Below are 26,508 nucleotides of genomic sequence, written 5' to 3' on the forward strand. Positions count from 1 at the left end.
TTGGCCAGCCTTGGCTGCTGACAGTTATGGCCGTATCCTGGGGTCCTAGTAGAGGTAAACACAGATCAAGCCACAAGCTCCCTGTGGGCCCCTGACACTGAGGACTCACTTGGCCCATGCCCCCTCCTCAAAGTCTTCAAGACTCTGCAGCTGTGAGCCTGTGACCTGGGATAAAATTTCCGGTCAACTGTTTACTAGCTGCATGACCTTGGACGAGTCACTTAAGAATTCCAGGCTTCAGTTTTCTCATGTGCAAAAGAAAGAGGTTGAGCAGGTGCCTCTCCAGTCCCCTCCAGGTCTGAACCTATGATCTTCACATAGAGTTCCAATCTGAACTAACTAGAAGTCACTGTACTGGCCATGCCTTGGGGACAGGTGCAGAGAGGTCAGAGCTCGAGGCACCTGCCCTTCAGGACAAACAGGATGGACTCAATCTTTGCCCCTTGGGGTCAGCATTTCACATTCAAGTAAAAGGCAGACCATGCTGTGTTAATATCCTCGATCTCTCTCTCTCCCCTCCCCCATGTCTGTCTGTCAGTCTGTCTGTCTGTCTCTCTCTCCCCCCCCCTCCCCCCAACAAGCTCTTTGCCCAATTTAACACATCCCTCATCCTTTTTCTAACTCTTCCAATTTCCAGCGTAGCTTCCAAAGCTCTTAGAGTATAAAGGGGAACTCAGGTTCCACTCAGGAGAATCTCTGGGTGGATTGGATGTGCTGGGGCCTGACATGACCCATCTTCTTCCCTCAGTCTAGGCCAGAGGTAGGGAACCTGCGGTCTTGAGGCCACACATGTCCCTTTAGTTCTTCAAGTGCGGCCCTTTGGCTGAATCCAAACTTCCCAGAATGAATCCCCTTCATAAAAGGTTTTGTTCTGTCGAACTTGGGCTCAAAGGGTTACACCGGAGGACCTAGAAAGCCACATGTGGCCTTGAGACCACAGCTTCCCCACCTGTAAAATGGGAGAGGGTGGACTAGATGGCCTTGATCAGAGGTTCCTTCAAACACTAGACCTCAGATCACAGATCTTAGAACTGGATGGTTTCTAAGGATCCTTCCAGTTCTAATTTCTGAGCCTTTCCAGACAGGTCACAGGGCAGTGTTCTCCCTCACAGCTCTGGGAAATGAGGATCTCCTCCCTGAATGAGTCCATTCATAGGTTGAAGAGCAGCTAAGAGTCAGGGCCAGACTTCTGACTGGGGCCATAGCTTGGTGGGCCAGCCCTGGTGAGGCCAATAGGCTAATAACCATTTATTAAAAGAACCTACTATGTGCCAGGTACTGTGCCATGTACTAGGCCAAGCAGAGGGGAGACAGGGAAGAGTAGAAGGCACCAGGAAGTGTCCCATCACTTGTACCCAAAATGGAGAGAAGGTTTAAGCTGCTTGGGGAAGCTCCTGTCATCCAGGCTTTACCACCAGCACAGGCTCTGTACAAGTTTGGGGTCTTGAGGCAAGGTTTAGGGCTCTATAGACTAAGACCAAGGCACAGGGCAAAGACCTCCTGAACATACAGACTTGGGTTCAAATCCCACCTCTGACAATTACTAGCTGTGTGACTTTAGCCAAGTCGCTTGACTGGCACAAGTCTCAATTTCCTTTTATGTAAAATAACACAATTAGAAGTTCCTTTCAGATCTCCTGGGGCTATAATTCCATGACATGGGTTCAAATCACTGTTCTATGTGCTAGCTGTTTCACCTTGGGGGCCTCAGTTTCCCACTCTTTAAAATGAGAGGGTTAGACTAGTTGAGGCTCTGAGGCACCTTTGAACTCCAGACGTAGAATCTTTTGATCCTAGGATTGAACAGGGAGGGAAAAGCTTGCTCATCCTGGATACTTTTAGTCCCCTTCAGCAGGGTCTACGAGAGGCTCCCTCCAGCCAAGCCCAAAGAGCCAGAACTCCACTGGAAAGTGCGCCAGGATGCCAGCGTATCTTAGCTCATATTGTCCCCCTACCCCCGCCCGGGGGCAGTGTGTGTGTGTGTGTGTGTGTGTGTGTGTGGCTACCCTCCATCTCCAAAGTTCAGCTCAAATACTCCTCACAGTGTCTCCCGCTTTTCCCCAAGCCAGATAATGCCTTTTTACAACCTTATCTGATGCACAGCCACCTTGAGAGGTTGGTAGGAAGATACTATTATTTCCATCTTAGAGATGAAGAAATTAAGTGATTTGCTCCTGAGTCATAAGCTATTGAGTGTCAGAGGTGGAATTTGAACTCGGATCTCTAATGCTCCCAGCTGGAATGGACAGCTAGGTGAGCCCTATCTCCTGAATAAGACTGAGCTCCTCCAAGCCAGGGCTCGGTCTTTTCCTCCTTCTCTTTCCCTCTGAGCATGGCTAAGCATGGGTCTGGGCTCAGGAAGTAGTTTTGGTCTGAAACAAGAGCCCCCAGCTGAGCCTGGCAATCGGAACAGCCCCTTTGCTCAGCCAAGCTCCGCAGGCACTGGGAGGTGGTGATATGTCCCACTCAGCAGCCACCCCTCCACTCCCCTGCCATCCAGATGCCACCATCACCTCTAGCAGCTGGGCCACCAAATGAGGCCATCACCAGCCCATCTGAAGAGCACATTGAAAAGTCAGCTGCAGAAAGAAGCCTGAGAGCCAGCCTGCTCTAGTGGGAAGGACTCTGGCTCCAGAGCTGGGAGGCCTGGGTTCATATCCTGTCTCTAACACTTCGGAAGCCCCTTCACACCGAGGTTGCTTCCTTTATAAAAAGAGGGGGATGGACTAGCTGGCTCTGAATCTATGATCCTGTGATTGTTCTTGCAAGTCACATGTCTTCATGTCTCAGAAAACAGCCCTACCCCCAGCCATCCCCACCATCTTTCCTTCCCTAACTTAAAGACCACGGACAGTTCCTTAAAGGCTCCTCAGTGGTGTGGTTCCCTGAGCATCACTATCCTGGTGGGTGAGCCTTTCATGAACTGTCTGGCTGCAGTGCTTAGCACATAGTAGGAGCTTAATACTGATCGATTTTGTTGATTGACTTTAATATGTGGTGCTCAGAGTCAGAGGTAGAAGAGAGCAGATTGAGTCATCAATTGATTGGGGAATAATCAGGATTGCGGTGGGAAGCCACCCTAGACAGTGGAAAGATCATTAAACTGAGAGTCAGAGAGTCAAATTCAACCTTAGATGCTCATAGCTGTGAGACCCTGGGCAAGTCATTTAACCTGTTTGCCTCACTTTCCCCATCTGTAAAATGGAGATAGTAACAACACCTATCTCCCAGGGTTGTTGCAAGGACCAGATGAGATTATAACTGGCAAATAGTAGGTGCTTAATAAATGCTGATTGATTGATTGAATGAGCAGAGTTGCACAGGCTTCACCAGACATTGTCAAAAGGGTCTATGACAAAAAAAAGTGAAGAATCTGTGTTAAATGCTTACTCTAAATTAAGTACTGTGATAAATACTGGGGTAATAGTTCTGGAGCTGAAAGTGGCCTCAGAGGCCAGCTACGTCTAATCCTCTCATTTTTCAAATGAGGAAACTTGACCTTCTTATTTTAAGTGACTTGCCCACAGTCCCACAGGCAGATTCACAGGAGGAAGACACAGGAGCTAACATTCTCATAGAGAGAGACTGCACACACAAGGGAGAGTGTTTGGGTTTGGAAAGTTACAGGGATGAGGAAATAGACTGACACATCCTTTCTAGTAGCTATGATGCTACTGTTTGGTTTCTGATGTCCAGGTCTACCTCAGCACCTCCCAGGGATCGAGCGTGCTTCGGACCCTCCTTCCCTTGCTCTGAATCCACTCAGTGCGAAGTCTCTTCCAGCCCCTTCTCAGCTCATTTCATTTTTGTGTGTGTCTGTATTCTCAGTGCCTAGCACAGTGCCTGGGACAGGCTGATTAACTGGTTGATGTCTCTGGGAGGCCCAACCCCAGTAGCCAGCAGTAAAAGTCCCATTTAGTGCTGCCCCTTGACAGCAATTCAAATGAATTCATCCAGCAGTTTGAGGCTTGGTTACATCTAGCTTGGATGAGCTCCCCTTTACTGCCAGGTTTAAAATAGATGAGCATGGAACCACCTGAGGCTTCAGATTGCTAAATGTGGCGCCCCACACAACAGGCTCTAGGCATGGGGCCAACTCAAACATCCCTCCAAACTCAGGGCCTGTAAAGGCGACACCTGAAGGAGTGGAAAACTTCAGCTCATCACATCTCACCCACAACCAGGAATTCAGGGGCTTAAAGAGTCATTTGGCTTCTGGCTCTGACCATGGCCTTAAAGAAATTCTGAAATCTAATTGGATTTTATGTGGAGAGCCGATTTTTGACTCTGAGCCACAACTAGGCTAAACTTTAGCTGCTAGGCTAAAACTTCCATTCTTCTCTAGCACATTCCCCAACTGTAGCGGGTGATAGGCTCGCCTTGTCCACCCCGCCCCCTCCACCTTTGACCAGATTATCTCAAATTTGATGCTAACGGCCTCTGAGAATCCTGTGCAGTAGTACTTTGTGTCATTCACACTCGTTAAGCCAGCTACCAAAAACTAATGCAAAAGTAAGCAAAATAGCCTTTGGCAAGGAAATCCCGAGTTTCAAGAAACCCCCAAACCATAACAAAACAAAATAAAAAATTCAAATTACTTGGTAATTTTGAGGATAGAATTTTAGATAACTGAAATTTCTGCTTAAACTGGAAAACCCTATTGGTTTCAGCCTTCATTGCTGAAATAAGGATAGGGGCCAGACTTTTGAGTTTGCTGGTATATTGGGAAATGGTGATGAATAAAAGATACCAATAAAAATCTGTTTTAGGAAGAATATTACAATTCTTTGTTAAAAGGTTGGCTCCCTGAGACATGAAGAAGAGGCATATGGGGGAAAATTTAAGTGATGTGAAAACAAAAGACATCAATAAAATATATTTTTAAAACAATAAAGTTTTTAAAAAGAACATTCCAGCTGTGGTCTGACCAATTCAAAGCTGTTGTTGTTCAGCTGTTTCTGACTGTGTGTGACCCCATTTGGGGTTTTCTTGACAAAGGTACTAGAGTGGTTTGCTATTTCCTACTCCAGCTTATTTTACAGATGAGGAAACTGAGGCAAATGGGGTGAAGTGACTTGTCCAGGATCACACAACTATTAAGTGTCTGAGGCTGGATTTGAACTCAGGGAAATGAGTCTTCCTGACTCCAGGCCAGACACTCTATGCACTGCACCACATTGTGACATTAAATTCCCTAGTCCTGGGCACTACTGCCCCTTAAAATCACATTAGGTATTCTGGCTTCCATATTATACCATTGGCTAATACTGAGCTCACAATTTAATAAAACCCCAACATGTCATATAGTAACATCTCCCTCCCCGTACTGCTTGGGAATCCAACTGTAAGGTTTCTCATTTCATCTGATTAAATTCAGCCTCATTTTCCAGCCTGTTGACATCTGGAGTCAGAGGACCTTGTTCAAATTCTATTGGCCTCTCACGACCTTTCTGACAACCCTGGGCCTCAGTTTCCTCAGTTACACAATGAGGGGGATTGGACTCCATGGTCTTTGAGGTCCTTTGCTGTAACCCAGTGTTTTAGGTGTACAGCTTTGGAGAACTGCTCTGGGTCAGGAGACACACAAATCCTCTCCTTAGTTTTTCTTTGCACATTGAACTATGCTGATGATTAAGGTCACAATTAAAGGGAAAATTTACTTTTTCAAAAGAGAAGGAACTGAATTTTAGGATAAGGTACTTACAGCTAGAAGGGATCCCAGAGCTCATCTGCATTTTACAGATGAGGAAAACGAGGGGCAGAAATATGAAGGGACTTGGCCAAGGTCATGCAGGGAGGGTCAGGATGCTTGCACTCCAATCCAGATCTGTTTCTGCTGGACCATACTCATGTAGTTACAGAGGCGCCTACGTGCCACCTGACTGTAGTAATTCTGTTGCAGAAGGAACCTTTGCAGACAGAATGACGAATTGCGGATGTGGTGGGGGGTACCGTGGCACTCACCTTGCCTACAGCCAGCTCTCATGGGCTATTGCTTCCTCCCTTTCCCCTCTGAGGTGGCACTGGCTTCTTGGCTTTCTAGAACAACTCATCACCGTAAGCCCGTGACTAAATAAATTAATTTTGTTAACGGCACCAACCATGGAATCTTTGTGTCCTTAATTAATGCCAGCATGGAGCAGGAGCTTTATAAACAGATCAATCTGTCTTCTTGCTATCACTTTGCCAGAGACAATGGTTACAGAACTCGTTCGTTCAGGGTTTAGACTCACTAGATTGCTAGGTTGCAGTTGAGCCTGGGGCGGGGGTGGGGGAAGGGAGCACTCTGGGGACCCAGGACTCCTGGCAATCTCGGTGGGGGCTGGGGAGAGCAGGGCAGAGACATTTCCCTTCCAGAACGCTCACTGAGATGCGAACGCAGGGGCTTCTGGAGAAGAGCCAAGCAGCTATTTTTCACAATGCCAAATAATCCATCCTTTCACAGCTCCCGAGGTAAAAGGGAGATGGGAACCGTCAGTGATAATATTGATACTCCACATTCACTAACTAAAGTTAATTCATGCATGCCGGTCCTCCTCTGATGCCTCCTCATGGTGTCAAGGTGATCGTGGGTACCCCAAAGCTATGCCAGCTAAATGTAAGCTAGGGCAGGTCCGACAAGACAGAATGACTCCAACATGGCCCCGTCTGTTAACTGAAAGTCAACCTCAGAAGTCCAGAGAGCCCTTATCATCAGACTGCAGGATGTCGACTTTTTCGACCACAGCAGATCCTGAAAACCATTGCCTAAGACAGAAAAGTCAATGACTGGGTGGGCAAACCTGAGAGGCAACCTGGTAAGTGGATAGGGCATTAGACTTGGAGTCAGAAAGGCCTGGGTTCAAATCCCACCTAAGACACTTAGGATCTGTGTGACCCTGGGCAAGTTACTTAACTTTTAGGAGCCTCAGTTTCCCCATCTGCAAAATGAGAGGACATGATGTGATAGCCTCTAAGGTCCTTTCCAGCTCTAAATCTACAATCTCGAGAGATTTACCAAGAAGGTAAAATCTTTTGTTTTAAAAAGAAGAGAAAGATGCTTAAGATTCCTTGTTTTCTGGTACGTGCCTGCTCTGAGTCTCAGGGTCCTCTTCTGAAAAAACAAGCAGGTTGGACTAGTTGGCTTCAAGGTCCAACTCTCAATCTATGATCCAGAGACTAAGGAAATCGCAGATCAACATCTGCTAGATGGTTAGAGTGGAAAAAGGAAAGTGATACCTTCTCTGAGCCTCAGTGCCCTCATCTGCAAAATGGAAGTGACCACAGCACCTGCCTCGCAGGGCCTTCATGTGATATATAAATTATAGATATTATTAGGAAATATTCCAGTGGTGCTCTTGGCTTTCTAGGGCACTTTTTATACCCATTCTCTAATTTAATTCTTACAACATCCCTGTGAGGTAGTCAGAACAGGTGCTACTGTCATTTGCAGAGGGTAACTGAGGCCCATAGAGGTCTGGGGAACCAGCCAACCACCAAGAAACCAGGGCCTACCTAGGAATGTTGCCACCCATCCTGCCCCTCCTTCTACCTCTTGCCACGGGAGCACGAATCAAGTCCACACTTCCATTGTTACTGGAAACGCCATGATAACCTGATGGCCAATGGTATCACTGACCACCCTGACCAAAATGCCCCTCCCTGGCCACCACTCCTTTATATGTGCTTCCTTTCTTTATTAGAATGTCAGCAACTTGAGGGCAGGGTTGTATCACTTTGGCATTTGTTTCCCAGCACCTGGAACAGAGCCTGCAAAGAGTGGGTGATCAATAAATATTTTCTCATTCATTCATTCATTCTTGTAAAAAGCCACTCAGGAGGAGAATCAGTACAAGAACCCAGGGCTACCAGCTCCCATTGGGTGATCTTTCCATCACATCATGTTCCCCATGGCTCACGGGAGTAAGAAGGCTCACCAGCAGAAGGATTTATTAAGATGGTCCTTGGAGTTGTGTTCTTTTAAATTAACATGCATTCATCCTCCAGGGAGGAAACCAGGTGTGACCGTGGGCCCCACAACATTCATCTTAATTGCTGTCTCTGTCCCTCCCCCAAAGAACGATGAGTCAAAAATGTTATCAGGGCTTGTTCCCATCAAGGACCACAAAGGAGCTTGCTTGCTTTGGGGAGGGCTGTATTGGAAGGGGCTCAATATTTGAGGTTCATCATTGAGTCTGAGGCACATCTACACCAGGATCGAAGGATCAGAGGTGGTTTGGAAGCTAACCCTGGAACATGACCTAGGTGCCTGAACACCTTTCCAGGACCTTGTATCCACTCCCCTTTCTGGACAATGATGGGGCCAAAGTCTATTGAATTTTTCAAAGTCAGGATTTAGCCCAAGTATTCAGAGCAGAGAGAGACTGAGTGGCTTGGTGGATCGAGAGCTGGCTTCAGAGCCGGGAAGACTTGGGCTTAAGCCCTGCCTCTGACAGTACTGGTTGTATAACCCTAGGCAAGTCACTTGATTTGTGGGTGTTCTAGGCAGTTCTCTAAGGATGTAAGTGGTTGAGATGGTGCTGCCCTGCCCTGCCCTGGGGGAGGGAGTTTCCTCAGGTGGGGTTTCCTACACCAATGCAATCACAAGTTCAGTCTCTTGCCCCTATTCAAAGTGGAGGCCAGGTGACCATCTATTCCGTCAGCATTACTGGAGGGGAGATTTTGGCAATGGGCGGGACCTTAGGATGGATGGCTCCCCATCATCCCTCCCAACCTTAGGTGTCGGTGAGTCTCTGGTATCTTGTAGTTTCTCATTCTCAGCATCCCCCATGACTCTCTCCCTGGCCATCTAGCCAAATCAAACTCAGTCTTAGGTCTGGGTGCAAGTGCCTCCTTCTCCATGAAGCTGCCTACAGTGACCTCCCTCCTTTTACAGCCTGGACTGCCATTTGGTCCTTCAGAAACAAACAGGCAAAGGCAGTATAGCTAATGTCCCTCCTTCCTTACTAGGCTGAAAGCTTCCCAGACTCACAGAAGGACCTTTAGACTTCTGGGAACTCTGCTTCTGTCAGGGCAACTCAGGGTCACATTAGCCTTTGGGGCTTCCCAATCACACTGCGGACTCATAGTGAGCGTGTGGTTCACTAAAACCTTCAAATCTTTTTGGACAAACTATTGTCTGACCATATCTCCCCATATCACTTAACCTCTCTCGGCCTTGGTTTCCTTATCTGTAAAATGAGGGGGTTAGATTAGATGGCTTCTAAGGTCCCTTCTAACTCTGGATCTATGATCATTAGTCACATAACCTCTCTAAGCCTCAGTTTCTCTATTTGTAAAATAAGAAGGAGGTGAACTAGACGGCCTCTCAGGTCCCTTCCAGCCCTGGATTTGTCATTCCATGAGCGATGGCCTGGATCAGTTTTCCCAAGCCCAGGCTAAGGTCAAGTCCTTCTGGGCACAGGGCAGTGTGGGTTCAGTTATTGGAGGAGGGAAGATTTTTCCCGCTCTAACTCTTCAGCTCCAGATCAGTAAGCTGTTAGGAAAGTTAAACCATCCAGGGGAGGGTACCCAGGATCCACCAGGGACCTTCCTCATCAAACAGTCTGTGGTCCATTGACAGAGCCCAGGCAATGATGCAACCCCTTCCCTTCCCCGGATGGTGTTTCACCACTCCCCAAAGCAGCCCTGGAAACAAGAGACCATCTGGCTTCGAGGACATTGGATCCTCCAGGGAACCCGGGACAAACTTCCAAATGTGGTCCATGGTGGTTTCGGTTTTCTTTGTTTCTTTTTTCCCCCTCCCCTTTTTCCTTTTAAACAAACAAAAACATTTCATATTACTGGACGAGCACTAAGCTGTTGAGAAAAAAACAACCTCACTTAATAACTACCCACACTTCGGGTTTCTTCCCACCAAATACAGAAGATAATTGTAATTGAATGGGGAGAGGTCTTAAATGAACAGAACTTCCTGCTCTAAGTAATTTACTCCAGAAACCAGGGGTGAAGATGCTGGCCAAGGAAAATCATGGGATCATAGATCTTGAGTTGGAAGGTTCTTAGAGGCTGCCTAGTCCTACCCCCATCACTTTTACAGATGAGGAAACTGAGGCCCAGACAAGACAAATGATTTACCAAGGTTTCCTAGGTAGTAAGTGGAGGGGCTCTAATTTGTACTCTAAATCAAGCTCTCTTATCACTGTAATACACAAACCCCAAGTTCTCTCTCTTTCCCCTTCCCTCTCTGTTTCTCACTTCCCTCTCTTTTTCTCCTCTCCCTCTCTCTCTCTCTCTCTCTCTCTCTCTCTCCCCCCCCCACCCCCCCATCAAAGTTTAAGGTTAGGGTGAGAAAATCCTAACTATTTCGGGTTGTTAACATCACCAGGAAAATGATTCTCTTCAAGAAATGAAGACATACATTCCAGTATCCCTGATCAGGTGTGTGATTCAGGCTTTGCTGAAAACCTATCACATGATTCACTGTTCTGCGGTTCTGTATTTGAAGTTCATTCACAGAACATTTCAGATAGAGTGACACCCCCCCCCCCAAATGCAGGGATCCTGCTAGGGAGCTCTGGAAAGAGGCACAGATCTCTGGGATAAAGACAGGACAGCCAGGATAGTCAGTGTCAAGCTTCAGACATTTATTGAATGTTCCTGGGTATCCAGGTGAGGGAGGATACAAGAGAAAATGACAAGGTCCATCTTTAGGACAGCTCATAGTCAAGTTAGGGAGGTAAGACTAATATAAAAGTCTAAAGACTTGGGTTCAAATCCCGTTGATCACTGCTTGTGTGATTCTGGACAAATCCCTTAGAATCACCTTTAGAATACAGGGAATGTTCTAAAATGTGGCAGCCTGGAACTGAATGCAATGCTCCAGATGTGCTCCAACCAGGGCAGACTGCAACAGAACCATCCACAGCATCGCCGCCTCCTTCTTCCTGCATGCACACTAAGATCACACTCTCTTTCTTGTAGTTGTGTTGCCATTGTTACTGTATTCGATTTGCAAGCCGCTCGAAGCCACAGACCATTTTTACACAAGCTGCAATCTAGCTATGCCTCCCCCATCTTGTACTCATGACATTTAATTTTTGAACCTAAGAGTAAGACTTGACATTTACTCCTAATAAATGGCATCTCATAAGATCTGGCCCAATCATGTCTTAGGATGTTTTTTAATTCAATCTTTGTAATTCACTAGGTTAGCTCTCCCTCCTAGTTTGGCATGACAAGTATGCCATCCATTCCTTTATCCAAGTCTTAGATGAAAATGTTGACTAGCACAGATCCTGGGGGCACCACACTCAAGACCTTCTTCCAATGGAACACTGAATCATTCAGGATGCCCACTATTCACTTGGCTCCTAATCCACCTAAGAATACTATCCTAGAGTCTACGTCTCTCCATCTTTCCAACAAGAACAGCGTGAGAATTCTCATCAGATGATCTGCTCAAACCTAGGTAAATTGTATCTTTTTTCTTTCCTTTGATCTACCAGCTTAGTAGGATAGGACCAGGGATTAGACCTGTGATTTCACTGGGATGGAAACTCCCTCTATTAATGCAGGTCATCACTTTTCTCTATAACTTAAAGTGTTAAGAGAGTTGCCTGGGGGCAATGAATGAGATGAATGTTAAAGTTACATAACCAGTGTATGTCCAGGTGGAGCTTGAATCTAGGTCCTCCTGGCTTTGAGACCAGCTCTTTATTCACTGTACCACACTGCCTCTCGGTTTACCCCTCCCCCCACCAAAATGTCATAATCTGTTATGACCTGTTCTTGCTGAAGCCATGTTAGCTCTTTGCCACCACTGTTTCCCTTTCTACATGTTTACTAGTCATCCCTTTAATAATATGTGCTAGAATTTTGCCAGGAACCAAAGTCAAGCTCACGCTCCTGTAGTTTGCTGACCCTCCCCTCACCTCTCCTCTCTTTTTCTCTTCAATTGAAGCATCATCTGTCCCCCCTCAGTTGTACAGTGCACCTCTCCCTTTCTCCACAGTTTTTCAGAGATCACTGCCAACAGCATAAGTACTATAATGCTATTCATCTCAACCAATAAACATCCATTTATTAAATACTATGTGCCAGGCACTGGGAACATGGCTACAAAAGTGAGCTAGTGCCTATCCTTAAAGAGTTTACATGCAAATAAGGAGATATATCAAGTTTACAGATAAATACACTATGATCAATATACCATATGACTGGGGGAGAGAGAAGAGGATGAAGATTAACAGCTGAGGGAAATCAAAAAAAGCCTCTTGAAAGAGATAGAATCTGAGCTGAGCCTTTGAGGGAGCCAGGGCCAAGTCACTTGTATTCGTCCACAGCAGCTAGCAGACCTCATCCTCCTCGTTGATCTTAAGTATCAGCTCCATATGAGCCACATCCACATGCAAATTCATTCTTCTTGGCAGAGAAAGCAAAATAAAAGTTGAGCAGTTCTGCCCTCACTGTGCTCACTGTTGCCACCGTCCCATATCATTTCATTCAACATTTCATCCATCTCCTTATCTATGGGTCACATTGTATCTTTTAAGGAGAATGTGAGCTTGCTGAGGGCAGGGATGGTTGTGTCTTTGTCTTGGTAGTCCCAGTGCTTAGCATAGCACCTTGGGCATAGCATGTAGAACCACATCAGGTACAGTCTGACAGAGAGGGGATACACCACCCCAACCATCAAAGGATTTGGGGGGTTCATTAGTTGTTATTGTTGCATTTGGCCCAGGTTCTCCTCCTTCCTGGCACCCGTCACTGACTTAGAAACAAAATTAAGCACTTTTCCTGTGGTCTGCTACAATTATATTTTCTAATAGTTGAAATTTTGATTTGTGTTCCCCTCCTTCCCCGAATTCCAGAATGCTCCACTAATCATTTTTCCCAGAAGCAGATGCTTGCATCTATGGGATAGGCCCCAGTCTCTCAGAGCTGGTTTCTGGATCCTCCCTATTCCACCTATGTGCTTATTATCCCTGGATTTTAACACTTGCAAAGCAAAACTAAATAGTCAATGAAATACAGTTTCTGGCTCTGAAGGCGGTCTTTGAGGCCTGGCAACATCACCTGGGGAGTGGAGGGGGGAGGGATTTGACACCTGGTCATCATCCAAACCAACCACGAGGATCTGGGATGGCTCCAGACAGCCCACAAAATGAACCACAGTGGCCAGATCACCTGGGGGCTTTTTTTTTTAAAGCTGCCTTCATGTTGAGGTCACCTGCATCCCTGGGCAAGAAGTAGCAGACTAATAATACCTTCTCCAGAAAGCCCAATTACAGGCATCTAGCTAGCCGAAGCTCAGCTCCTACAGGTTCCCTGGCAGGCCCAGACCTTCCATCTAACTCAGCCTTTGCCTAATGGATGAACCCTGTTCAGATTCTATCGGTATCAGGAGCACTCCACCCAAGTACACCTAGGTGTCCTTAACGAAGGCACTGCCTCTAGTGGCTGAGGGCAATCAGGGAAGGCTTCATGCAAGAAGTGGCACCTGAGCTCAATCTTGAAGGAAACCAGGGATTCTGAGAGACACAGGTGAGAATTCCAGGCATGGGGCATGGTATGAAAGTGGGAAGCAGAAACAGCCAGCACCAGTACCAGAGCCCAATACAGCTGAGGAAATGGACATCCAGGGAGGTGTAGCCAAGGGGATGAGCTTGGCTGGGGTAGTCTCGGGCAAGGCTGTGGTGAAGCACCAGAACCTGGCCGCTGGAAAAAGCTTCACTCTCCTGGGGCATCTGGGCCAAAGTGAGGTCGGACAGCAGTGCCAATTCACCCCCAGCTGCTGCTTAGCCACTGGATGGGGAGGTTTTCCTTTGGTTTGAATGACAATTTGAGAGATGGCAGGAAGGGTCAACCCAGGCAATATTCCTCTGGAGAAGGGCTTGGAGAAGGAAATTAACTCATCTCTAGCCACCCAACTGACACAGCACTAAAACCCAAAACAAAACACCCAGCAAAGGCCTCTTGTGAAGCTTCCTTTAGTCAGTCACTTTTTCCAGGGTCTGTGTGGGGCTTGGAAAAGCCAGCCTGTCCCAGAAAAGGGTGTGCCTGGGGGGTGGCTTAAAAACACCCTGAGAAGCTGAATGACCGCCTGTCTAGGATACTGTGGGGCTAGACAGATACGGAGTGAGAGATCAGACCATCTGAAAGTCTCTATTTAAGATCAGATTTGGATGGAGCAGTGAGGCTGAGGCAGAGTCAGGGAAGAACTGGGTGCAAATCCCTCCTCAAGACTTCCTAGATGGGTAACCCTGGGTGAGTCACTAAACTTCTCTAAGACTCAGCTTCCTCATTTGAAAAATGGGGATGATAGCACCTACATCCCAGGGTATTGTGAGGATCCAATAAGATAACTTATATAAAGTAAAGCCTTAAAATGCCATGCAAATGTTGCGATGATGATGGTGGTGATGGTGGTGTTTATGAGGTTAGGGGACTTGTGTGTGCAGTGGCTTTGAGTAAGAGTTTAGTAGATTTCCATGTCCAAGAATAATAGAGGCCACTAGAGGGAGCCACTACAATTCAAGAGTCCATGACAAAGGAGGCATATGCCTTACAAAGGCGATTTCATCCTAGACACCACTGACCAAACTTCACTCTCTCTCTCCCAGCAAATTTTGTTTCCAAGTCTCCAACACATGTGAACCTGAGAAGTGGGGTTAATGCTGACTAGACATTAAAATCCCAATTTTGAAAAAGAACCAGGAAAACAAGAGACAACAGCAAATAAAAAGAAAAGAACATTTTTAAATGACTTCTATGTAATTCTAATGACCACATCTAGCCATGAAGAAGAACCCAGAGGATCACAGACCTGAAAGATCTCTTCGTTGTTGTTGGTCACTTGTTTCAGTCGTGTCCAACTCTACGTGACCCCATTTGGGCTTTTCTTGGTCATCTGATCCAGCCCCTTCATTTCACAGATGAAGAAACTGAGGCACAGAAAGATGACTCAACTTGCCCACAGTCACACCGGCAGTAAACACAAGATGCAGGATTTGAATCCTAAGTCCACTGACTCCAAAGCCAATGTGCTTTCTGCTGCATTCTAGAGGGCTGCCCGTGGTCTGTCATGTCCACACTGTCTAACGGCTGAGATTCAGCCCAACTCCACAGATAGGAGAATGTATCTCTTTCCCTTCTTTGTAGCAGTGAGGGGCTACAGGTGTGGAATGCTATATGTTCTTCGGATTTGGTTGATGTGTTGGTTAGTTTTGTTGAGCTGGTTCCCCCCCCAAAAAAACCCCACCTTTTTGATGTTAGAAATAGTGGGAAGGAGGAGAGAGGGGAGGGGTATAGAGAGAGAGATGGAGATGACTTAAAGACAAGAGAGAGCAAAGAGTGTAAGAATAGACAAAAAACCTCCAAACAAACCACCCTCTATCGACTGTTTTCAACATCCCCAGGGCCTGAGGGGGATTTCTCTAGCTCTCTAATTCACTGCTGTCTCCCTACACAGCCCAGCCGACTGAACCACTACCACTCAAGCTAACTGATCTCCCTACACCCACAACCAGCCAGAAAATGCTCGGTCAGTGTCTGTTTCGTAGCGGTAACATCCTGGAATCCCGGTCAAGTTCAGTCTTGCACCCTGGGCAAGATCACAGTGATGATTCTGCTTTCCCTCCCACCCAGCCAGGGTAATTAACACAGGTACCACAGCGGGGAGTTGTGGAAGGTACCCAAGAAATTTGGCAGGAAGGCTCGTAGTAGAGGGATCTCGGGAGGTGAGATCTAATTATTCCAGCCTCTCCCCTTGGGCTGGAATGCTTTAAGCACCATCACATTGGAAAGAGGGATTTTTAAAAACGACATTAATAAAGGCTGTGTCCAGAACCACCCAATCTGAGAGCCAGGTTCTAATGCCAGCCATGCCACTAACTATATGACCTTGGGTCAGTCCCCTCCCTGCCTCCGGTCTTTAATCTCTTCACCTGCAATATGAGAGGATTAGATTCTATGATCTCTAAAGTGCCTTTCTGCTCTAAAAATCAGGTGATCTCCTTTCTAATAAATGGAATAAAGGTATGGAGAAGGGACGAGAAGGGAGAAATTCTTCTCTTGTTATCAGGGAGAAGGTAATAATAGGCTTGTAATTAAAAAAAGTTGAGAAAATAATCATATAGAATCATGGGATCATAGATCTGGAGTTGGATGGGACCCCACAAATCATCTAGTTCAATTCTTGGCCGACAGTTTGACCAACGGGGAAACTGAGTCCCAGAAAAATGAAGTGATCTGCCCAAGATCATCAGGATAATAATAAATCTCCAGAGTAGGATTTGAACCCAGACCCATGATTACAAATGTTTTTTGCCAGGCTGCCTGCCTCTCTTCTGGGTAATTCAGTAGGAGTATTCTCAGAACAGTATTCCTAGAGAAGATGGAGGTTTTCAGGCATGAATTACAAATCTATGGATGACATTGTGGGAAAAAAAGCTCAATGCTCTACTTCATTTTCTCTATGGAGGCTCTCATTCAGTGACTGGCTCCTTGAGGTATGTTGGGATCCCATTAAAAGAAGCCCAATGACTTATGTAAACTGAGGCGTGGTGAAGCTAGGAGAGCCAGAAGTGTTAGGACAATGGAAATGAATTGCATGAACAACAACATAACCCACAGAAGTGACCTCTTGTGTAATCAGAGGGATCAAACTTGCCCCTCCCCCCCCCAAAAAAGGAGAAAATGTGCCTCCTTCCTTTCTTTGCAGAGATGGGACACTACGTGTGAAACACGACATATATTATTTGACCTGTTCGATATGATGGCTAGTTTTATTGAATTGCTTCCTCTTTTTCTTTTTTACTCTTTGGATATAAGGGAGGGTTCTAGGGAGGAGAGAGCAGACTAATATATTTGGAAATGAATGTGGTATAAAAATAAGAATTTTGAAACAAAGGAAAAAAACCTCCTTTGGCCTCAGTTTCTACATTTGTAAAATGAAGAGGTTGGTTCCCTCCCCCCCGAATTATCATATTGGAAAATGTAGGTGAAATAAAAACAAAATATAACAATACAATTTTAATTCTTAAAAATTAAGGGATTGGATTAGATAGCCTCTGAAGTCCCTTCTGCTCTAGCTTATGATCCCATGAAAGAGAAATAAAATAAACCTAATCAGAATCAATGGATAAACTGAGGTACTGCATATAATAATATTTCAGAAAAAAAGAAGTTTGGATGGGGTGAGCTCAAAACGTAGATCTAACACAATCTAATTCTACACTTATTGTTGGACAGCTTTTAGTGGGCCCTGCTTGGTTAGGGATTGCCCTACACAACTGGAAACATCCTCTTGGGATAACTAAGAAGGCATAACCATGCTGGCTTCTTATGCACTGCTTTGCCTTCTTTGCACCCTGGGAAGAAAATTCCCCTGAAAGATTCCCAAATAAGCATCTCCCCATGAAAAATGCACCTTTGTCCCATGCCCATAAAGTGCCTTCATCCTTCAGTCTCTGATCATCAGTAAAGCCCCCAGTGTAGCTTTAATGACAGTGTCCCTAATCCCTACACAGAGTCACAGGCTCAGCTGTCCTGTGAGACAAATGGGCAATATAGCCCTCAAGAATCCAGCAGAGATTTTTGCAGACTTTGATTGATCTAAATCTGCTATAGAAGGGCATATTTCCTGATGATTCCTGACTCTTCAAGAGACCAGGATAAGTTCTACCCCTCAAATCCCCTATGGCCTTGAAACCTTTTCCCACAACTGAGCTACTGACTCATCTAAAAATGAATCCACTGGCCAACTATAATCCACCCAGATATTTAACAAGCAAAGCAGAATTCATAACAACAGCCCACAGTTCCATACTGCCTTAAGAATTCTAAAGTACCTTCCATACAACAGCCCTGTGAGGTACATAGCCCAAACATTATTTGCCACATTTTATAGGTAGAGAAAAAGGGGAGGTTAAGTGACTTGTCCAGGGTCACGCAAGCTAGCGTCATAACCAGGAATTCAACTGAACTCTTCTGGCTCCCAAGCCTGCTTTCTTTCCACCACATCAAATGAGAGTTAAGTATAAGAATATAGTCTTGGGGCGAGGGGGGCAGGTGGGTGAGACTGACTCATTTTTTGTCTTTTTATCCCCAGCACACTGATAATAAGTTTAAATGAATAAATGTATTATCACCTCCCACCCTGTATACTCAAATGACTCTTGTCCTCAACGAAGTCCTCTCTAGGCAGATGACACACGGATCCCCATGATCAATGAGGCTGCTGTGGCTCAAATCATGGTGAGGGCTCCTCTTTGGGAGTTGTCGTAAGTACACCATTTCTCAAGGGTACTGCTCTGAGGGCAGATTCATTCATTCAATCGGTCTTGCTACTTTATAAAGTCACACTCTGTGGGACCGCCAAGTGATTTCTCCTACCCAAATGACTCTTCACTCTGAAAGTATTAAATAATAATCCTCATTTGTACAGTGCTTTAAAGCTTACAGTTTGAATTAGTCATAATCACATCGGAACATCACCCTGTCAGGTAAATATTCCAGAGAGTATCCCTATCTTAGAGATGAGGAAACTGAGGCACAGAGAGGTCAAGAGACCTGCCTAGGACCACACAGAAGTTAGACAGGGATTTCAATCCAGTTTTTCCTATGCTTTTCTCTACACTCTAAAAATTAGCTTATATTTTATATTCATTTTGCATGTATTTATATATGCTTCATAAACATTTGGTAAGCACCCACTATGTGCCAGGTGCTGTGCTAAGTGGACACTGCTATCATTATCCCCATTTTACAGATGAAGAAACCAAGGCAGAAAAAGGTTAAAGATTTGCTCAGGATCACCACAAAGCTATTAAGTGTCTGAAGCCAGATTTGAACCCAAATCCAGGGCTCTATCCTGTATTATATGTACACAAACCAATACAATGTAAGTTCCCTAAGGGCAGAGACTCTTATCCTTGTCTTTATATTGCCAGCACCCAAAACAGTACCTGGCACACAGTAGGTGCTTAATAAATGTTTGACCCAATGACTGATTGATTTGACTTCAAGTCCAGCCCTCTAGCTACTACTCCATGCTGACATCCCGCCTCAAATTACTTGTCTGAAAAAGGAGTAACTGTTTACAGCTAAGAGAATCCTTCTTCCAAGCAGGCATAATTAGAGATAAGAACGCTGTTTCAAAATCCCACAACTCCCAACCCACCAGAAGTTTTACTCAGCTGGCTCAACTCACGTCACAAGATTTTCTCCTTCTATATTACCTCTGACTCCAAATGTAAACCTTCCCCACCAAAACAAACAAACAATGACCCAAAATGCTTTCTTCTTCTTCTCTGCCTCATTCTTAAGGAAGGGATCTTTCCTTCTTCCCACTCTCTGGTTTACAGGGAAAGGCAGTGCTATATTTTATCCCAGATTGTGCCTAGGTTTTTGACTGAGGTCTTAGACCTAGATCATAGATCTAGGAAGGGACCTCAGAGGTATTCTAGTCAGCCCCCCTCATCTCAACGAGGAAACCAAAGCCTAGACAAGTGAAGTGATTTGTCCAAGGTCACAAAGGTAATAACTATCAGAGGTGGGATTTGAATCCAGGTTCTCTGACTCCAGAACCAGAGCTCTTTCCACTGGTGCCAATTCTTTGTAAGATACTCAAGTCTAAGAAAAGAAGAAAATACAGTCTTGATATAGTGGAGAGAAGGAGACTGGTCTGGAATTTAGGAAATCCCGGTTCAAATTCCATCTCAGATGATTACTAGCTGTCTGAGCCTAGACAATGGTCTATCGACCTTTCTCTGCTTCGGTTTCCTCATTTAAAAAGGGGGGTGGTGGTGCGGGGCTTGGGTTGGAGTTGATGGTTTCTAAACTCACTTTCAACTTCAAATCTTTGGTTTTATGAACCTACTCTGATGGAGAGGGATTTAATTTAGGTGAGGAAACAAGAAATATGTGGAAAAAATGTGTGTATATCTGCATACAAATAGCAGTCCATAAAAAGTATTGTAAAGTAACAATATAAAAATGTCACAAGGTAGTTCATACTTAGATGCCATGGGACAGATAAACATTTGGTGTTTTGAGTTTCGTGAAGGGTAAGTTCATGGAGTGGGAGTGGTCTGGGGCGGCCTCGTATGGGAGGCTGGTCTCAAAGTCTGCCACCTGACATTTCCTCCACCCAGTTTACTTCAGCTTTTAAATAGACCCGGGCAAAATTCCCCCTCCAGATTCTGGAGCCAAGCAGAGGACAAACAGCTCATCCTTGAGCTATTCCAATCAGCTTTCCTTATTAAGCAGAAATGCCTGATGGGCAGACATTTGCCACAAAGAAGACAGCCTGTCCATGCTCAAAATCGGATGGAGATGGAGTCCTATTATAGGGTTTACTGGGTTTAGGATGTGAAATCACATACACATGTCTTGGCTGAGATCTCCTTAAGTGATTCCCCACCCCTTGGTGTCTCAAGCAGAGTAGGAGCCAAAGAAAAGCCCGGATATTCCAGCTTGGAACCTATCATTAAAAGGTTTCAGACTATAAAGCCTCACAGTGAAACTGAGTCCTCACTGGCCAGAAGCTTCCCATTTTTTTTAAAGCTTCTCTCCCATAATCTCACTGCTCTCAGCAGAAGGGGGTATCCGGCAGGAGTTCTTCAGGCCCAGTGAATAAAGGAGTTCAGAGGCCAATCACCCATTTACAAGCAGACCTTCTCTACGAAAATCTTCAGTCAGAAAAAAAGAGGAAAAACAGCAAATAAACCACAAATAATCTTTAAAAGCACAACACCCGAGTGACTGCATCTCCTTAAGGGCAGAGCATGTTTCATTTTTGTTTTCATAAGCTTCTCACTTTGGCACATAGTGGGTACTTCATAAGGACAGTGATGCTTTCATCAGTACGACTGCTTTAATAAGGGTTTTCAGTCCCATTCCTCCCTTGGCAGGGTGGCCCAACAGCTTCCATAGGAATCCAGTTTCCCACTGGTTTTTACTGGCCCCTATACCTTGCAATTGCTCCCACCTGGTGGAGGCCAATAGGTGGTCCAACTCCACCCTCCTGTTAGGATCCCAGGGATGGATTCAGGAAAGGAAGGAGGCTTCGTGGAGGAAAGGAAGCTTGCAGGGGGGCTGATGCAGCCTGTCCCATCCCAGTAGATCCTAGACCTAGAACCTAGACTCAGGCTCTCATTTTATAGAGAGGAAGAGGAGGCTTGACATGGGGTTGGACTAAAACCTCACTTCTAACTCAGAATTCCTATGATTCTTTGGCACTCTGAGGTTATTTTTACAGACTCAAAAGACGTCAGAGCTAGGACTTCAAAGGCCATCCAGTTCATTTTAGCGAGGAGGAAACCGAGGCCCAGGGAATCCGTCTTAGTAAGTCTCTTTCTAACACACAGGTGGTAATCCTGTAATAGTCTCCCTCCCCCTCCCCCCTGCCCCCCCCCCCAACCAAAGAGAGACACCTGCACCAACACCCTTAGAGAAACCTGGTTTTAGCAAGCCCTTTGCAAACAACGGGAATATAGACACCTTGGTTTCAACAGGTATCATAGTCTCCTCAACCTCAACAGTCTTCGGGGAAGGCCAGCACCTCCCTGTCTTATCCACAGGTTAGGGATTCACCTTCTGCATGAGCAGGAGAGGGCAGGGGCGTGATGCCAGATGCCTGTGGATGACTGAGGGAAAGGCTCCTTATAAAGAAGTGACAGTTGCCGAGAGAAATCCAAAGGGCTTCTCCCGCTGCAGTTAGCCAGGGCTGCTCCCTGGGGGTGGCTCTGCCTGACTCTTCGTCAGCGGCCTGAAGCCTTCTCTTTCTCTCTCCCAGAATGTAGGAACCGGGCAGATGGCTCTCAGCTGTGAGCCATGAGGTTAGGAGTAAGACTTCCCTGGGACAACCACCCCCCTGGCTGCACACAGCATGGGAAGGGGCATTTCATTCTGCTCTTTGATCCACAATAAAAACTCATCTGCAAACACAGACCAGAATTTCACTAAGTCTCTTTTTGCTGTTTAAAATCTCTAGCTTTTTGAAAAGGGGGAAAAAAACCACCCAAAACGAAACAAAAACAACAAAAAAATTGAAACCCTTTCCCCTCCCCCATCCCCCTCCGCATCATCTCTACTCTCTTGGGACAGAAGCCAGACACCTCCTCCAACAGGGGGTCCACTTCCTCACTCGATCTCCATCACTAAACACGCCGTTTCCATCCCAAATCCAAGGCAGGAGAAAGCCCTTCTAGCGGTAACCTTGCCTCCCTCTCGCCCCTCACTCTCTTCTCCGGGATCCCCTTTCTCCACGCTGTTGCTCCCAGTCTCCGAGAGCCCCATCCCCTGGGTGGCCTGAGAGCCAACTTGCCCAGAAACTGGCCCTGGCCGGGGGTGGCGGCGACTGCTGTAGCCGGCCCGAGGGGATTCAGCCCATCGGCCCACCGGTAGAAGCTCGGGGGAGGCCAGTTCCAGGGCACCAGGGCTGGGGGTAGGGGAGGCCCAGTGACCACGCTCTCTGGTGACCGACCACTCACTTGTCCGGCCCCTCTGTCTCCATCACAAATGGCTTTTCTGCCGCTCCCATACACTTTTCTTCCCCCCTTTGAACCCTGAGACTGTACGGGTGGGAGCTAAGATGAGCCCGGAGAACTTTCCGAAGCGGCCGCAGTGGAGGACGATGGGGATGAGGATGAGGCTGGGGTTGGGGGCTGGTGGTGGCGACGGCTGGAATAGCCGGTCGGTCCCCTGCCCACCTGCCCCGAGGCTCCGATCGCAGGCGTTCCCCAGGGTTCTCCCCCCCTCCCCCGGAGCTGCAGCCGGCCGCCCGGGTGGGGGCTGCCCCTAGGAACTTGGTCCCATTTCCCGTCCTCCTGGTCCCCCCACCCCCACCCCACCCCGTGCCCCCTGGCCCGGCGGCTTGGCCGGGGTGGGGGTGGGGGGCAGCTGGCGCCCTCCCCAGCTCCGCGACTGCCCGCAATGAATGGCCCCACTCACCGGAGATCTCCGCCTGAGGCACGCCGCTCAGGCTGAAGCCTTTGGCCCCGTAGACCTGGCGGACCTCGGCGCAGCTCCTGCTCTTGCTGCCCCCCGGCTCCCCGCGGGCCGAGGCGGCGGCGGCCACCCAGAGGAGCCAGCAGCCCCGCACGAGGAGATCCATGGCCGGCCGGCCGCCGCCCTCCTGTCCGTCCGCAGGTCCGCCTGTCCCCCGCTGCGCTCCGCCGCCGTCCGGCGGGCGAAGGGCAGAGCCAAGGTCCCGGTGCGCTGGGCTCGCTGCCTGGAGGAGGTGGCCGAGGACTCGGCGGCGGCAGCGGAGGTAGAGGCAGCAGGGCAGGAGGAGGAGAGGAGGAAGAGGAGAAGGAGGAGGAGGAGGAGGAGGAAGAGGAGGAGAGGAGGATGACAACAAAAGCCCGGGGCGAGTTCGACCGGCGCAGATTCAGCCAGGCACAATCCGCGGCGGCGGCCGCAGCGGGAGCAGCTTCAGCAGCGGCAGCCGCGAAGCGCTCGCGCTCGGTCCCACCTTCGGCCCCACCCCCGGCCCGGCCCACTCGGCGGAGGGGAGAGGGGAGAGGGGAGAGGAGGAGGAGGAGGAGGAGGAGGAGGAAGAAGAAGGGGAGGTGTGGAGAGGCGGTGGCGAGGCCGGCGCGCGGGGGCGAGGCGGGGCGGGACGGGGCGGGGCAGGGAAGGGCGGGGCCCAGGCCGGGCGGGGCCTTGAATGGGCCGGGCTGGGGATGCGCGGAGCCCCGCGCGCTTCCTCCGACCGGCCACTCTGTGTCCTCCTCCGTCCGCAGCTCTCTTCCCCTCCCGCGCAGAGGGGCGACCCCGAGGATGCTGCTGGGGATGGGGGGAGAGGGCGGGATCTTGCGGGACGCCGGGTGCAGGTCGGGCGGGCAGGGCGCACACGCGCCCCACGGATGGAGAGCTGGAGAAAAGGATGGAGAGTAGAGTCACCACCAGCGGCGTGGGACTGTCTGACTCCGGGGCGGATATCACGATCCCCAGGGAAGGGGGCGGTGGCCAGAACCTGGGACTGCACATTCGTGGGGCTGGGCGTGGGGGTGGGGTACACTGATCCGCGCGGGTCCGTCCGGAGAAGGGGGGCAGTGCAGAGACACTGGGGAGAAGTGCCCGCTCCCTCCTGCCCCGAGCCTGGCGCGCTTCTTCTGGGCTCGGGGCGGCGGCACCACCTGCAAAACGGGAGCGGGGGTGGGGGTGGGGTGGGGAAAGAGCTGGGTTGGGGGACCGAGGGAGGGGAGACTTTTTTTTTTCTGAAGCTGAGGCAGGGCTTCCCCCGCCGGACGTGGCGTCATACCACCCAGGCTACCAATCAGAGGCTTCCCCCGCCCCCAGCCCAAATCGGCAGCAACACCACCCGGCGCCCCCACATCCCCTTCTCTCCTAGGTCGGCTCGCCAGCTAATAGCTGACATTGATCTTTCCTTACTCCCGGGCTCCTCCATCCACATGCCCTCCCTTCCCCTCTCCTCTGTCTACAACCCTTTCCTCTAGTCCTCTATCCACCACTCTCTGGCTACACACCTACGCCCACTTCTTTCCTGCTCAGACACATCACCCTCTTCTCAGCATGCTCTCCCCTCTGCCTCGGTTTACGCCCTGCGTCTTCTAACCTAGGTCCGTGCATCTTCCTATCTCCATACACTCCCTGTTCTCTGTTCAGCAGCCGCCTTCTCCTTTCTCTTCGCCCCCTCCTTCCGTACTCCACGTACGCCTCTCCTTTATCCCCATCTACAATCTCCACGATTTCTCTGGCCATGCACGCTCCTTTCTTCTGCCCTCTCCTGCGTCCGGATCCCCACCCTCTTTTTGCTCCTTATTCTTTCCTCCCATCTTCCACACTCACTTCGTTTCTCTTCCGTCAACACTCTCTTTTTTCCCTCTCTTCCAATACTACTGCCCTCTTGCACCCAGAGATCCTCCCTCCTTTAATTCTGTTGTCCCTCTCCCCCTATCCCTACCAGAATCCAACTGTGACTGGCTCTCCCTGCCCACTCCCATCCGCTGTCCCCTGTTCCTCTTCGGGGCTTTTCTCATGAAAAGGTAAAGGGGGTCAGGCATTCGACTGCCGGCCCCCACCCCCCAGGGAAGAAGAAGAATCTCAACAAGTAGCCCAGGATATAGGAGAAGCACTGGACCAATGATTTCATTAGTGTAGGGACCTCCGGGATGAGGATTCTCCTCCTGCCATCAATTCAGGTCCGAAAAGGTTCTGCAACTTATTCTGTTTGCATAGTTGTCTCTCCCCCAACCCCCAAGCACACTTGTGCTTCGTCACACCCCTGGAGAATCTGACCTCTGACCTCTGATCTCACTGCTGAACGCCTTCCTTTACCTAACAAATCCCTCAAAGGAGGCATGCTTTTTCGGCATGTCTCAGGGCCCCTTACTCCCTGCTCTGTTACCTAGAATGCAGCGTGGTCTCCTAGGAAGGTGGTAAACTTGGCTTTAAAAAAACCTGGGGTAGAATGCCGTGCCATCACTGTGTGGCCTTGAACAAATTCCTTAACTACTCTGGGCCTCGATTTCCTCCTCCGTAAAAGTATTTCGACTAGATGATGTCGGCAGTCCTATCCAACTCCTGGTCTAAGATCCTATGAGCCTCACTCTCTACTCCTGCTGGGGCTCAGTGATTCTGCTTACTTGTTGGCCTATGGATCCCATATCTGAACTACTGTGCCCCTATTTACATGTGTTTAGGGGAAAGGGATCGGAGTCACTACCTGCTCCTTGACTAAGTCAAATGGGGAATGCTGTAAAGTATGTTGGGGAGAAACCTAAGAGAAGGAAGACTTTGAGACTTCCCCCTCCTCCTCCTCTTCCATCTCTTCTTCCTCCTCCTCCCCCTTCTCCTTTCCTCTTCCCCTCCTCCTCCTCCTCCTCCTCCTCCTCCTCCTCCCTATCCTGCCCAGGCTAGAAGTGGGCCTGATCCCACTACTGACTGGCACATGAGCTTTGACTTACTTTTTTTGACCTGGGTGCCTTGTGTCTCTCTGGAGATATCTCAGAAATTGACATTCAGAATAAAGGTTATTGTAGATGATATGGCAGAACAGATAAAATACTGACCTGAAGTTAGGAAGACTTGAATTCAAATCCAGCCTCAAACACTTAACTAGCTATGGCAAACTATTTAACCTCTGTTTGCCTCACCTGAAAAATGGATTCATTCCAGCATACCTGGAAAGAGAATGTTTAACCTTCACTTGACCCCTTCTAAAGAGGGGAAAACCCTCTACTTCTGGAGGCAGATAATTCTACCTCTGGATATTTCCATAAGAAATTTTTTTCTGACATCCACCTAGACTCATCTCTTTGCAGCAATAAACTTCAAGTTCTTTCTTCTGGGAACTACATGGAAGAAGTAGAGGATAGGGAAGAATCAAAGAAGCCTGGGGTTTTGAGCCTGTATAATTGAGAAGATTGATAGGACCAAAGCCTGGGCTTGGTAAATTGATGCTTAACCTCTCTGCACCCAGATTTCATTGGCAGGGGAATGAGTGGGTTGGACTCTATGGCCCCCAGCATCCCTACCTGTTCTAGATCTATGACCCTATTATGCTTCTCCATTTTATTTTCAGCCAAAGAGGATGAT

General features: G+C 48.1%; 1 protein-coding gene across 1 annotated transcript in view; it reads right to left on the reverse strand.

The window, feature by feature from the left end:
- The window catches only part of GPC1 (glypican 1), a 156,345-nt gene extending 132,928 nt beyond the window's left edge, over window positions 1–23,417 (reverse strand). Inside the window, exon 1 of the mRNA XM_036767540.1 lies at window positions 22,897–23,417. Coding sequence (XP_036623435.1) covers window positions 22,897–23,059 — 163 coding nt within the window. The 5' untranslated portion in view covers window positions 23,060–23,417. The remainder of the gene's footprint in view (window positions 1–22,896) is intronic.
- Window positions 23,418–26,508: the final 3,091 nt, after the last annotated feature.

Source organism: Trichosurus vulpecula, chromosome 7, assembly GCF_011100635.1.
Source record: "Trichosurus vulpecula isolate mTriVul1 chromosome 7, mTriVul1.pri, whole genome shotgun sequence".
In the NCBI taxonomy this organism is placed as follows: Eukaryota; Metazoa; Chordata; class Mammalia; order Diprotodontia; family Phalangeridae; genus Trichosurus; species Trichosurus vulpecula.